The sequence below is a fragment of the Lycium barbarum genome, chromosome 2, assembly GCF_019175385.1.
Source record: "Lycium barbarum isolate Lr01 chromosome 2, ASM1917538v2, whole genome shotgun sequence".
NCBI lineage: Eukaryota > Viridiplantae > Streptophyta > Magnoliopsida > Solanales > Solanaceae > Lycium > Lycium barbarum.
In genome coordinates this window covers 138,507,098-138,521,633 of record NC_083338.1, presented here as the reverse complement: position 1 = coordinate 138,521,633, position 14,536 = coordinate 138,507,098, and the positions used below count along the sequence as shown (strand labels likewise).

The 14,536-nt window shown below is 34.0% G+C and overlaps 1 protein-coding gene and 1 pseudogene across 1 annotated transcript; both read left to right on the top strand.

Annotated features, from left to right (window-relative positions):
- Positions 1-721: 721 nt before the first annotated feature.
- LOC132629672 (small nucleolar RNA U3) lies at positions 722-909 on the top strand (annotated as a pseudogene).
- A 2,834-nt stretch (positions 910-3,743) lies between these two features.
- LOC132627541 (7-deoxyloganetin glucosyltransferase-like) lies at positions 3,744-5,527 on the top strand. The gene is made up of 2 exons (XM_060342938.1): positions 3,744-4,391; positions 4,483-5,527. Exons 1-2 carry the CDS (start codon positions 3,863-3,865, stop codon positions 5,412-5,414), a joined length of 1,461 nt encoding a protein of 486 aa, XP_060198921.1. The 5' UTR covers positions 3,744-3,862; the 3' UTR covers positions 5,415-5,527.
- The last annotated feature ends 9,009 nt before the right edge of the window (positions 5,528-14,536 follow it).

The following is a 14,536-nucleotide window of genomic DNA, read 5'->3' as shown; positions in this document are numbered from 1 at the left end:
ATGCCTCGTGGATTATTCTCCACCACAATAATTTTAGATAATAGGTACACACATTATAAACGCTTCCAATATTTTAGGTAATAGATTTTGGTTGGTTTTTTCATTTCTTTCGCTTCTAAAGCCATTGGTATTAAGAAGTCTACGTGCTACTCACCATATGGGTTGTTTGATATAATATTTTCCTATATTTAGTGGCTAAAATATGAAGAAAAATTACAGTAAGACTCTGAAATGCTGAACAATTACTATTTTCTTTTATTTTAGAAGTGTTTATTGATCTATATTATCAATTGTGTTGCTTAATAGTTGTTGCACTTGGTATTCAATTTCTAAATGCTGAAAAGAATTTACGCATATATTTTTCATCCCTTAATTTTTTGCTCTCTTTAGACTTCAATAAAAATAGAACAACTGAGAAAATAACCAAAACAACAACCACACATTGCCTCTCGGTTTTATAGAAGAACTAGAACATCTATCTGCGCTTCGCGCGGTGGTGAATGACCTCATTGAACTTGTGACTAATCCTTTTCCATATTTAAATATTAAAATAACAAAAGGCATATTCTTGCAAAAATTAGAAAAAATGCTGAGAATATTCCAATATAAATTAACATTAATTAAAAATAATAAAAGGTAGATTATCCTAAAATAAAAAATGTTGAGAATATTGTAATTTAAAATTTAAAAAGTTAGCATAGTAACTTACTCAGTATCTCTAATGAATTACTTGAACAGTATCTGTTCTATAGGCTCGTACCACTGTATCCTTGAGTTCTAAGGAGACAGGAATTTTGACCAGAGCGTGATTAACTCTCTCATGGCCCTTTCGGGTTCATGGCTGCCGTAGATGATCGTTCTCAGCTCCATCAACGGTGTTGGGATGGTCTAATGGCTGTCTGACAGATTCAAATTTTTTTTAAAAATAAAATAAAATAATATAAAAGTATTATTTTTTGATCAAGTTTTTTTATCTGCCATATATTCTTTGATTGTACATTTGTCCTTGACATATACTTGTGTACATAAATAGTAAGGACTCTGGACAACAATAATTATCATCCTTTGCCCTTTCCAATTTTCATATACAAAATATTCCGTAAGTAGTGACAACAAATAAGTTAAACCAAATTTTATCCTAATTCTACACTTTTTTTTTTTTTTTTTTGTGTGTGTTTGTTATTACCGTATAATAAGATTGAGATCAAGCTTAAAACTAAAAATGGATCTTTTACAATGACATACTTTCATAGAGACTTTATTGTGCTCAAAAGCTAATTTTTTTCCATGTATATTTAAGAAATGGAAGAGAAAAAGAAAGGACATGTACATCATACGATATTTAAGAAAAACGCAGAACCATACCAAAGAATAGAAAAAATCAAAACATAAATTAATAATTAGGCTATTAAATAAAGAGAAAGAAACTTTACATTGATATCTTGGAAATGGCAGCATAAGAGGCAAATGAAGTCTCCAATTTTAGAAGTAATGGACAATTGAAATGGATGAATATGAAACTAACCAAGGAATGATATTGAATGGAAAATGAACGGAAATTGCTGGGGATTAATTAAGTAACTACTGAGGAGAGAGGGAAACAAGTTTTTGACAACTATTTGGTACAAAAGACACAACGTTTCAAGGTAACTATTCGGAACATCCGAACAGATATATCAAATCTTTTTTACTAATTTTATAATACAATTACAAATTAAATAAATGCAAAAATTTGAGAATAAAGATAAATAAAGATCCTGGCCTAGAAGAGTGACACGTCACCGGTAAGGATGGACAGGGTACGGTATTTGAAACTTCGGTTTCTAAAAATACTATATCATTACCATACCAAAATAATTCGGTATGATAATTCGGTAACCATAGATTGTTTGACTTCAACTTACATATATACTCATATAATAAAGGATTATGACTTTGACTTTTCAAGGAGCGTCTGAATTATATTAAACTAACACCTTACACATGGAGACATATTCAAAAGAAAGTACAAACAATTTTTTTCATTTTTCAATTACACAAAAATGACATTTGAATCACGATAGAGTAGTCGAAGTTACAAAGTCTAAACAACATTAACCAAAATTAAGCATAATCCTTAGTCCTGTATAATTTTACACCAAAAATGCATACCAAATACTCTAATATAGAAACCGCGATATTAAAAATTTTGATTTCAGTATGGTGTTCGGTATATAACGTACCATGCCCACCCCTAGTCACCGGGCGTATGTCCTCAATTATATATATATATATATATATATATATATATATATATATATATAGATTTAACTGAAATCAACTTAACATCCTATTCCAGCTTGTGAGGACTTAGTAGCTCAGTTGGTTGACTACCTGAACTTTCACCTTGTTGTTAGGGTTCGAATCCCCACATTGTAATCCCCTCCCCTCATTTCCCCATCCCCTACCCCCTATGTAATAAAAACAATTTTAAAAAAAAAAATCCTGTTCCAACTTGCAATAAAATTTATATTTAGAACTATTAACAACTATATGACTGGATGAAATTTTCTTTAGTGATCCCTACTATATTATAAGCTTTTCTTCAAATTAAAATGAGTGTTTAATTTCATCTCTAAAAAATCTCTATAATGGAGAGAAGTGATCTTCGAGAACTCTGTAATTATGAAATTATAAAAAAGTATTTATTTATTTTCATTTGTTTTTCTATTTGATTTTTCATATGTATATTGTCGTCATAGAATATATTTTATTCCCACGTCTTACACTACATATATTTTTTGTTTTGGTACTTATAGGATTTTCTTTTCTTTTCTATCAACTAAATATAAAATTAAATAAAAAGATGTATGACCGTGCGAAGCGCGAGTTGGTTAACTAGTAAACAACTGAGGCAAGGAAGGGATGGGATATTAAGCCTATATTAGGGGTGGGTTATTTGCGGAAAGAGGATTTTCATAGCGGGTGTAGAGAGAAACGAATAAAAATAGAGAAGGATAAGAGAGGGGCATTAGGAATGAAATAGAGGTACACTATAAGGGGTCGTTTGGTTGGAAACAAGTTATTCCAGAATAACTTATCCTGGGATTAGTTATCCCTGGATTAATTATTTTGTCCTCTCACAGAGATTAAATAACACTACAATCCCGGAATAATTTATCTATACTATCATTTTATCCCAACCAAACTTGGGATAAATTCATCTCAAAAATAATTCCAGGATTATTTATCCTTATCCCTTGTATCAAACGAGCCCTAAGAGTGAAAATGGAATTTCGTTGTACTTTTTAATCTGAAAATGAGTTGGAAAACATTTCACGCACTCAAATATGAAGATAACAAATCCACTGTGCCAAGTCAGATCCTAGTGTGCATGAGACAAACTTGTGTTAAGTTGAGGTGTCTAGATGATCACTGAATAAGTTTAAGTGTCAAACTGACAGTTGGGGCGAAGTTTGAGTGTCTGTCCCTGTATATTGAATGAGACTTCAAAGCAAGCTAATTCCATGCCAAAACCTGCAAATTTTATATACTTTAATCACCAATTAACCAAAATGATCCATATTCAACAACTTAGGCAGCGCATGATTGTTACAGACATGTCGGACCCTTTGAAAGGTAGTGCTGTCTCCGTTTCATTGTAGTTCACATTTTGCTAGAAGCCAAATTAATTTGATATAAGGAAAACTGAAAATTAACTGAAATTTATACACCGTCCGTCTCTAATATCTTCAAGCATTATTTGATTGGATTGGAATTTAAGAAAGCATACTAGAATTTGACACAAGTTATCTATAAATATCTACATTCTTCCGATTGCCAAAACCATACTTTCTGCCTTCCAGTCTGAAATAAGAATAAAATGGCTTCCCAGTGCGCTGATGTACTTGACAAGCCTCATGCAGTTTGCATACCATGCCCTGCTCAAGGCCACATTAGCCCGATGTTAAAATTAGCCAAAATCCTCAATCACAGAGGCTTTCACATAACCTTTGTCAACACGGAATACAACCATAGGCGTTTCCTTAAGTCTCGAGGCCTTAATTCTCTCAAAGGGTTGCCCTCCTTTCATTTTGAGACCATTCCTGATGGCCTCCCACCATGTAATGGAGATGTCACCCAAGATATTGTTGCTCTATCTGAATCCCTTACCACTACTTGTTTAGGTCCTTTCAAAGAGTTACTTGCCAAGCTCAATAATAGGAGTACTTCTTCATCCGATGTGCCACCTGTTTCGCGTATTATTTCTGATGGATGTATGAGTTTTACTCTCTCTGCTGTTCAAGATTTGGGTATTCCTCAAGTTTGCTTTTGGACCACAAGTGCTTGTGGTTTATTAGGTTACATGCATTACTGCAACCTTGTTGAAAAAGGATACACTCCCCTTAAAGGTATATGTTTTAATTTCACCAGTTTTAAAAATGTTCTGTATCAATTGCATTTTTATACGTATCTTGTCTCATTACATTCCTTTTCTTGTAGATGAAAGTTACTTGACAAATGGCTACTTGGAGAAGACTTTGGATTGGATACCAGGCATGAAAGAAATACGATTGAGGGATCTTCCAGCTTTTATTAGAACTGCAAATCCAGATGATTACATGATTAAATATCTCCTCCAAGAAACAGAGAGATCGAAAAATGCTTCTGCTATAATTGTCAATACATTTGAGCCACTAGAGAAAGAGGTTCTTGAATCACTTCAAGCACTTCTTCCTCCGGTGTATGCAATTGGACCATTGCATTTGATTGTGAAACAAGTTGATGACAAGAATTTAGAGGACTTAGAATCCAATCTATGGAAAGAAGATCCAAAGTGTCTTGAATGGCTAGATTCCAAGAAACCAAATTCTGTTGTTTATGTCAATTTTGGAAGTATTGTTGTCATGACTAAAAACCAACTAATTGAATTTGCTTGGGGACTCGCCAATAGCAAGGTGGAATTTTTGTGGATCATAAGGTCTGATATTGTATCAGGGGAACAAGCAGTTCTTCCATCTGAATTCTTGGAAGAAACTAAAGAAAGAGGAATGGTAGCAAGTTGGTGTGCACAAGAAAAAGTCCTTAACCACCCTGCAATTGGAGTGTTCTTGACCCACAGTGGATGGAATTCGACCCTTGAAAGTATTGGTAGTGGGGTGCCAATGATTTGCTGGCCGTTCTTTGCGGAGCAACCGACTAATTGTTGGTTCTGTTGCACCAAATTGGGAATCGGAATGGAGATCGACAATAATGTGAAGAGGAACGAAGTTGAAAGCCTTGTGAGAGAGTTGATGGTCGGAGAGAAAGGCAAAAAGATGAAGAAAAAGGCATTGGAATGGAAGAAATTGGCTGAAGAAGCTGCTCAAAAACCAGCAGGATCATCTTACATGAACGTTGATAAAATGATCAACGAAATTCTCCTCAAACACTAGACATTTATTAATTATCAATAGGTTATTTTTTTGTCTTTCCTATGTTGAGATGCTTTCTCTGTAATTGATGTTGTCTTTGACTAAAATTGAAAAATGACGAATGTTGTGGTCCATGACCTGCCCAATTATTCAAACTCCAGTATACATTATAGACTGAGCTTCTTTTCCCCTCATAATGTTGTGGTGATCCTAGTAGCATATACAAATATCTTATCTTTAAGAAGATGAGATTGGATATTTGGTTTTAATTAGTGGCAAAGTTCTGTTTGAAACATTATATTATTTCTGTTCTTTTTACAACAATGTAAAAATGTTATTCTTCCTAGAAAAGTCTATAGAACGACTTTTAGTACAACAACTAACATCAGTTACTAAATTTCACTAGTACATTGCATATGTCAAGTATAAAAGTCCAAATTTTGCAGCTTCATTGCTAATTGCGGCTTCATATTTCCTCTGTAAAATTCTTGTAGATTTTGGACGTGATTTAGAAATGAACGGAACTTTGTTCGTAAATTTTAAGGATTTATTGCAGTCGTGGCCAGTGTATTAAAAGACGTTTTCCGAGCGAGCCCCGATGCTAGTTCAGGGGCAAGGCGTACCAAAAACGCCCTGAGGCGTATTGGCGGGGCGTAAGCCCCAACCTTCGGGGCGTTCATTTGGGGCGTAATCTCCAAGAATTTTTCCAAATTTGAGTCTAAATTTCTTAATAATTATATTAAAGAAAGTTAAATATTCAAAAGTTAACTCATAGTAACTCTCAAACTAAAAATCTCAAAATGTCAAAAGTTTTTCTAATTGTTTAACCTTATTTCATAATCTTTTCTCTTAGTTGTTTACGGATTTAGACATTTGTACGCAAAGTGTAAACTACAAAGCAAAGAGTTTTGTCCTCCAATTTTTACTAAGCTTCCATGCTTGCATTTTCCTTCTTTATGCTTTATCTTCAAGATTTTTTTAGCATTCTTCAATTTATTTTTTTCAAGATAGTTTTTAGGTTTAGAATTGCTTTTGGTATCACTCTAGTTTAGATAATGTTTTGAAGACTCTATTCTAGCTATTTGTATTATAATGAGTATTAATTTGTTATCTAATTTTAGGTTTTAAAATAATAACTTTTTATTATTGTCATTTTTATCTTTGAATTATTAGGATATAGAGTATCATTTTTACAACTCTAATTATATTTCATCATAGTTATGTTATTGGTCTAATGCATCTTTACGTCATTCACTTTTTCAAGATTTGTTTTAATGGTTTGTGCACATGTTAGCATGTTAATATATTTTCCTACTATTTTTTTTTTAAATTGCTTTATAATTTTAATATATTTTTTATTTATGTATTTATTTTATTAATTTATAAAATATTAATAATTAAATACCAATTGGCTTACGGGCCTCAGAGCTTACGTCTCACCAAGACATATATAAAACACCTCGCCTTATGCACACGCCTTTTAAAACACTGGTCGTGACGTGTTATGATTTGAGATTTGAGTTTACCAACTTATAAGCCGCGGTTTAACGTAACTAATCTAGACGGAGTGTTAACCATAATGGTGGGTCGTGCCAGCCATGTTAAACGGAATGGGTGAGTCAATGATAAAGTGTAGTGTCTTCCCTGCTAAAAATATTCAAGAAATGTGGTCATTGATTTACGCCACATATGTTTGTCAAAGAAATCTAGTCATTAATCTATCTATATCTATATTATTATAAAAGCATGAATATAAATATTGGTTGATCAAAATATTCTTTAAATATTAAACGAGTTTTATACCCTTTTAGTTTAATTCTACGAGATTTCTATCACTATTTTGGTAAATATAAAAAATGTAACATTTAAAAATAAAGTTTAAAGCAAACACTACTTTTAATTTTTGGTTTCAAATCAAATTAGTTAAAGAGTTGCTATCACATTTTGATTAGGAAGCATCAAATTAGTTAAAGAGTTGCTATCACATTCAGATTAGGAAGCATCAAACCAATGTCCTTATTTCCCGGGAAGTGCACGTTGAAATTTAGTCTAACAAAGAAAATGATTAGGTAATTATTAGACCATGATTTCAGAGGCTTAGGTATTTTTAGATGACTTTATATGTTTGGTCTTAAAAGATAGAATAAGATTCATTAAACTAAAGTAAAGTATCAAGTTCAAGACAATGGACTTTTATAACCTTGTAGTCTAATTCTACTAGATTTCTATGACTATTTTTGTAAATATAAAAAATGTCACAGTTAAAAGTATTGTGTTTAAAGCAAATACTACTTCTTCGGTTTCGAATCAAATTAGTTAAAGAGTTGCTATCACATTCAAATTAGGAAGCATCAAACGAATATCCTTATTTTCCTTGGAGGTGCACGTTGTAATTTTAAGTCTAACAAAGAAAATGATTAGGTAATTATTAGACCGTAATTTGATAGGCTTAGGTATTTTTAGATTACTTTATATGTTTGGTCTCAAAAGATAGAATAAGATTCATTAAACTAAAGTAAAGTGTTAATTTCAAGACAATGACTAAAGTAACGTTGAATAAAATTATAATCTTAGAGATATGCAATATCTAGGACTTTGAATTCCTTATTAACTAATAATAAAATATCATTAAATTAAAAATAATAAAATTTTAAAATTTTATGTTGAAAGAAAAATAAATAGTTGAAATTATTCGTTCGTATAAATATTTCATCATGAAAACTAACAGGGCGACGGGAGGATTTGAATTTTTTTGGTTGTATCTTACTTTTGTGATCAACTAAAATTTGTTTAAAATAAATACTTAAATATTCTTAAAACTGAAATATGTTCTTATACTTTAATTCTGTTTAGTAACGAATTTCAACACTTTTATATTTATAAATGACAATCAATAGATATATGGTCACTTAATCCCTAATATTGAATTATCTTAGTGTTTGGGTCAAATTTCGTATTTAACTCAAATAGTTGAATTTGTGCTGAGGTTAACTACAGTTGGTAATAATTTGATACAGATAAAAGAATTAAAGTAATTTCTTAGTTATTGATAAAGAATAGATATAGAATAGATAAATAAAAAGGAAAGAGTAAACTTATTCCAATATTGATGAACAACAATAACGTAGCTCTTAATCTTCAAGAATGAATAAAAGCTTGATGACCAGAGAATAAAAATGACAATAAGTAGAAAATAATGATAATAGTGTATTTTCTTAGTAAGACTTGGATGCCCCCTTCTATCAATGAAAATTCTATTTATAGGTATATGATCCTATCTGGTGCTCTTCCCGTTGTGTGTTTGTAACGGTAATCATTAATTGATGAATTAATGATTGTCATTTAATTTCCTTGATTCTAGCCGTTAATAACCTTTTCAGCCGATACTGCATTAAGTCCATTTAATGCGCAATAAAGAGGGTCTTATCTGTTGTTTCCGTTGATGTTCTCATCGTTGACCCAATCTGCTGCCTTTCCGTAAATGCTACGCTCAACATTACCATCTAATATTTATTCGTCATTGAATAGACTGACACATGTCGACTACCCGTTGATCCACGTGTCAGGTACATTTTTTACCCATACAGATAGTCCCTTAATTTTTCGGGTTCATCACCAAGATGTTCCCGAGAAATTGTCTCGTCGTTTTTCATCAATTCTCTCTAATCTACATATTTGAATCTTCTTTCCGCGGAAGAGGAAACGTTGTAACTGGCGGCAGATCGTGGCCCACTGGCGTGATGAATAAGTGGCATAATCACAGAAGTTGAAAGGACTTGCATTAAATGATGAAGTCAGATGTGGGCCACGTGGCTGTAACCTTGCCCTTTGTTTTCTCGCCGTTTCCCAAGGTAATGATGGCAGTTTTACATTTTCTACAAAAGTTCAAATTTTACCTTTTTCTACTGTCTCATCTCAAATTTTCCGCTCCAAAGTTCTTAAATTTTTAATCTCCTTTACTTTCTTTTGTTCTCTGTTTCCCCTAATCATGTCTTCTCCTTCATCTTCTCAAAGCAATTTGCTAGAAAAGACCGTTATTGTTGATACTTTTCCTCCTCATTTAGGTGCTGAAAAACCTAAAAATAGAATGCCTCCTAAGAAATTGATGGGTGATTCTATTACTGCTGCATCTACTAGGTCTTCTTCTTTATCTGCTAGTACTGGTGTTGTTGAAGTTGGAAAGATAAATCTTCCTTATGTGGATGGTGCACTCCCCAAACATCCTTCTCATACTATTGACTTGAAGATAAACGAATATGAATCTGACAGTGACAGAATGGCGATGATGTCAGGGATTAAATCCCACATTACTGAAGATCTTATCCCTTCTGTAATTGAAAGGTGTCATTAGGCGGACCACCATGTGGAGATTCTTGTTCCTGAATCGGAGAGGCCCGTTACTTCTCATTTACCCGGGTTTTCCGCAGTGTATCTTTACCCCTTTACTATTGGATTTAATTTACCGTTATCTTCGTTGATTGATCAATTATGCCGTTGCCTCCAAAGTATGTGTTGCGCAACTTACACTCGGAGTTGGCGTTTGATTCAATTATATCAGTATGTTGCTCGTCTTTCCAATGTATAGCTTACCTTGGATCATATTTTATATTTGAACTCCCTTCGTTTTGTAATGGGTTCTATGCTAATGTTTAGGGCCAGGGGCCAGAATATATTGTTCGAGGACCCTGAAGATAGCCACGACCGTTTATGGTTTAATGATTTTGTGTTTATTCCTACTCACCAGTTAGTAAGTAGTGACGTCGAGTCTTTTCCGGAGAAGTGGAATGCTAGAGCTTTTAATCCCGAGTTAAATATTCAGGGGAATATTCGCGAATTTACAAAACCAATGATCCGATTCTCGGCGAGGGCTAGAACTTGGGAATCAATGGCGATGCAACTGGGCATTCGCACTTTGGATGGTTTCGGAAAAAATAAAGGTATTTATTTTTATTAATCTTCTTTTCCTAATCACAATTATCTTCATAGTTTTTATTTCGTCAGGTCGTTCCGGTAAAAAGAGATCATCGTCAAGAGCCTTGATTCTCCCAAATGATGACGACTCGGCATTGAATAATATCCGTTCCATTATCAGAAAAATATCGAGTGCGGAGGCTGAAGGTTCAAAGGATGTTGGTAAACCCGTTCTTAAGAAGAGGAGATCAAAGAAGCAATCTTCTTCTGGACCTTCCGTGATTGGGAAGACTGAAGATAGGCTTAGCATTGAAAGCACAGATTCCAAGGTTGAAACGCCTTTAAGTTTGAGAAAAAGAAGAAGAACTAACCTTTCTCTTATTGATGTGGTAAATGTCTCAAAGGCATCCCCGACGAAAGATCTTGAAGATCTACCAAGCATTCCCGAAATGCCTTATCGGGAAGAAGATTTATCGGCTACTCTTCCTGAAGTGATGATCAAAATTAATAACGTCCAAATCCACTTCTCAAAGAGAAAGTGTACACGGTCGTATGCAATATAATTTACTCAACTATGAGTCGGGGTCGATCCCACAGGGAACAACATACTAGGCAATTTAAACAAGTAAGGAATTATCACCAACTATGCTAAGCCAAACACTTTTTCAATATTTGATTTTTTATTTAACAACTAACAAAGATAAAACTAACTAAAAGCGAGTAAAATGATCAATGGCCACAAGTATGTATACAAAGAAAATTACGCTCAATTAACAATTCAATGTATTTCACGATTTTACAACTATGAGTGAGTTACCCTGGATCATCTGATCCATCTATACGTTCCTTTTGTTTTCCAGGGTGGCTTGATCCATTTGTTTCCCCATGGAGAACGCAATCTAATCAATTCTACTGATTCTGGTGACATGGATCGGTTGAAGCGATTTGTCAAAATTATAACAGAACTACTCCATCGCCCCTCTAATAAGTTAGTATTTTACCAACTTATCTCTTCTTTAATCTTAGATTTTTGCTGTGCCTGATTGAGAAAATAGTGCATTTAATGTCGTTTACTTCCATTTTGTAGGTTTTATGTGATTTAGAAGTGATCGAGAAGAAATCAATTGAAAATAAGTCAAAAAGAGGCCAAATTGAAGAAAACAAGAAAAGTGGCTAAATTTGCAAAAACGGCCAGATTTGCAATTTCGAAAATCTGAAACTTTGGGGGCTCTTTTTGTCCTTTTTTCAGTTGGGAAATTTGGGGATTATAAAAGTGAAGCTTGGGGCAAAATATTTTCATCTTTGGTCATTTCATACAAGCTTGGAGAGCTAGGGTTTCATCTACACCATTGGAGGAGAAGATTGGAGCACTTTAATGAGATATTTCTTAAACCTTTCTTTAATTCTTTGTTTTGTATTGAATATTTAAGTGTGTAGTATTTTTTTCTTTCACTTGAATCTTGTTTATGATATTATTCATTATCAAGTGTTGGATTAAATCTCTTGTTATGCTTATGTATTGAATGATTTTTATTTCTAATGAAGTGGGTCTTTGTTTTTTTAATTAATCTCGTTTTGAATGATTCTTAAGGGAGTAGCTAACCCTAAGACTCGCCCATTTACTTTGATTGAGCTCGAAAGAGGAAATCTAGGTTGGGAAAGATTAATTAACGAGAATTTGGGTCATTAAACCCACCTAATAACTTGAGCTCGGAAGAGGATAGTTACTTGAGGTTAAATTGATTGTGCCTAATATCACACTCTAAGGCTTGGAAAAGCTTAGAGTGAAATTCATTGATTTGGTTGGAAGACTTTCAATGAGATTTTAGGAATCATTATCTATTAACATAAACCCGCTCTTAGTTGTAAAATCGTGAAATACATTGGATCGTTACTTGAGCGTAATTTCCTTTGTATCCAAACTTGTGGCCATTGATCAATTTACTTGCTTTCTAGATTAGTTTTATCTTTCGCAATTTCAAAATCAAAAACCAAAAATCTTGTCATGTGTTTGGTTTAGCGTAGATAGTGAAAATTCCTTACTTGCTTGATCGTCTAGTATATTTTTCCTTGTGGGATTCTACCCGGACTCATAGTTGGGTAATTATATTGCATACGACCGTGTGCACTTTCTCTTTGAGGAGTGAATTTAGACGTTATCAGCCTCTGACGATGTTTTTCCGGAGATATGGAACCCAACTCCGTGTCCCGTCACTCCAAGTGAAATCGCAGACATTCTTGATTGGATCACCAGTTTGCGGGGGAGCCTCTCGGGATGTTACACGTTCTTGGAGGAGTTTAAGACTTCTTCCCTCAGTTTTTCCTTCGGAAAGGCCCAGACCTTCAAACAGGAAACGAAAGAGGGATGTAATAATAATAGAAGATGATGATAAAGAGATTCAAGCTGATATTCGTCATTCCGTTGCTCCTCCTCTGTCTAAACCCGAGATACCGGCGAGAGAGTCATCTCCAAAGAGCGTCAACCATTTACGGCAAGAAAGTTCTTCAGGATCCTTCCCGTTTCCAAGGATGCCCCATGATAACGCAGAGCTATCCTTGGGTCGTTTATCCGAGATGCTTCTTCAAGGTTACTCTCTTGCAACGGCTTTTCATCCCATCTCTCTAAAACGAGAAAAGAAAACGAGCAGCTTAAGTCTGACCTTCGAGATTCTGAATCTATCAAAGTTGCTTTGATGTTGCGCCTAGAGGATGCAGTTTGTGCATTATAGCATCGGCATAATGGAATGCAAGCGTTGAGTACATCGTATGCGGACCTTTAAGATCGTTTGTTGAAACTTCTCGTGAACGTTGCTACTCGATGTAAGCTGATGTGCCTTCAACGTGATGTGGATATCCTTAAATCTCGGAAAGAGGCTTTTGAAGAAGCTCTTGCTCCAAGTTTTAATTTGACTGCATCTCTTCGAGCTGCTACTCATGAGCTTCATGTTGCATCGGCATCCCTTAAAGATTTGGAGGATTCCGGAGAAGGTTCCCGTGATTAGGATCACTCTTTCCTCCAAGAACGTTAAGAATCTTGAAAAAGTGTGTGCTAGTTTGGTTCGTGGTGCCATTTGATAATTCCAATTTTGGTCACCATTGCTGATTCTTAGATTCTTGCCTTCAATGATCACCATTGTTGATTCTTAGATTCCTGCTATCTTTTAAATAGAAGAGTTGACCCATGTATACCTTGGGTATTTCCGAGTATCCTTCTATAGTGTTTTCCCTATTTTGAATAAACTTTTTTTTTTTACAATAATTAAGGCTGATATAATCGCTCCATGAATCGGGATCATGTTTGCGGCATGTTCTCTGATGTGCGATTTTGAAAATCTTCTGAGACTAAAGTACTGTAACTTTCGAGTGGTTTACAATTTTATCGGGATGTCTAGCAGTCCTTAGTGTGTACATGCATATTGACAATCCCTTTACAATTTTATTAGGATGTTTAGCAGTCCCTAGTGTGTACATGTATATTGACAATCCCTATTCATAGCCCCCCATTGTTTGGGTATGAAGTATGAATACTTAAACAATATAGCATGTATGTCATTCCCGCACATCCTTTTTACTGCCTTTACTTGGTAAAATTCAATCGGGATTAACCCCGGTTGAGGGGTACATCTCGTATAATGTGTCTCCGTGTTGGTAATGACGAAGCTTCAAATTGTTTATGCTATCTGTATGCGAAAACACAAGATCATACCAAAAGTAATAATGCTTGCGTACACAGAGATAAAATTGAGGTCAAACTACAGAGCCAACTGTAGAATTTCCCACAGACCATGCCAAACTGGTCAAATTTCGTAATTAACTCAAATAGTTGAATTTGTGCTGAGGTTAACTACAGTTGGTAATAATTTGATACAGATAAAAGAATTAAAGTAATTTCTTAGTTATTGATAAAAATAGATATAGAATAGATAAATAAAAAGGAAAGAGTAAACTTATTCCAATATTGATGAACAACAATAACATAGCTCTTAATCTTCAAGAATGAATGAAAGCTTGATGATCAGAGAATAAAAATGACAATAAGCAGAAAATAATGATAATAGTGTATTTTCTTAGTAAGACTTGGATGCCCCTTCTATCAATGAAAATTCTATTTATAGGTATATGATCCTATCTGGTGCTCTTCCCGTTGTGTATTTGTAACGACAATCATTAATTGATAAATTAATGATTGTCATTTAATTTCTTTGATTCTGGCCGTTAATAACCGTTTCAGT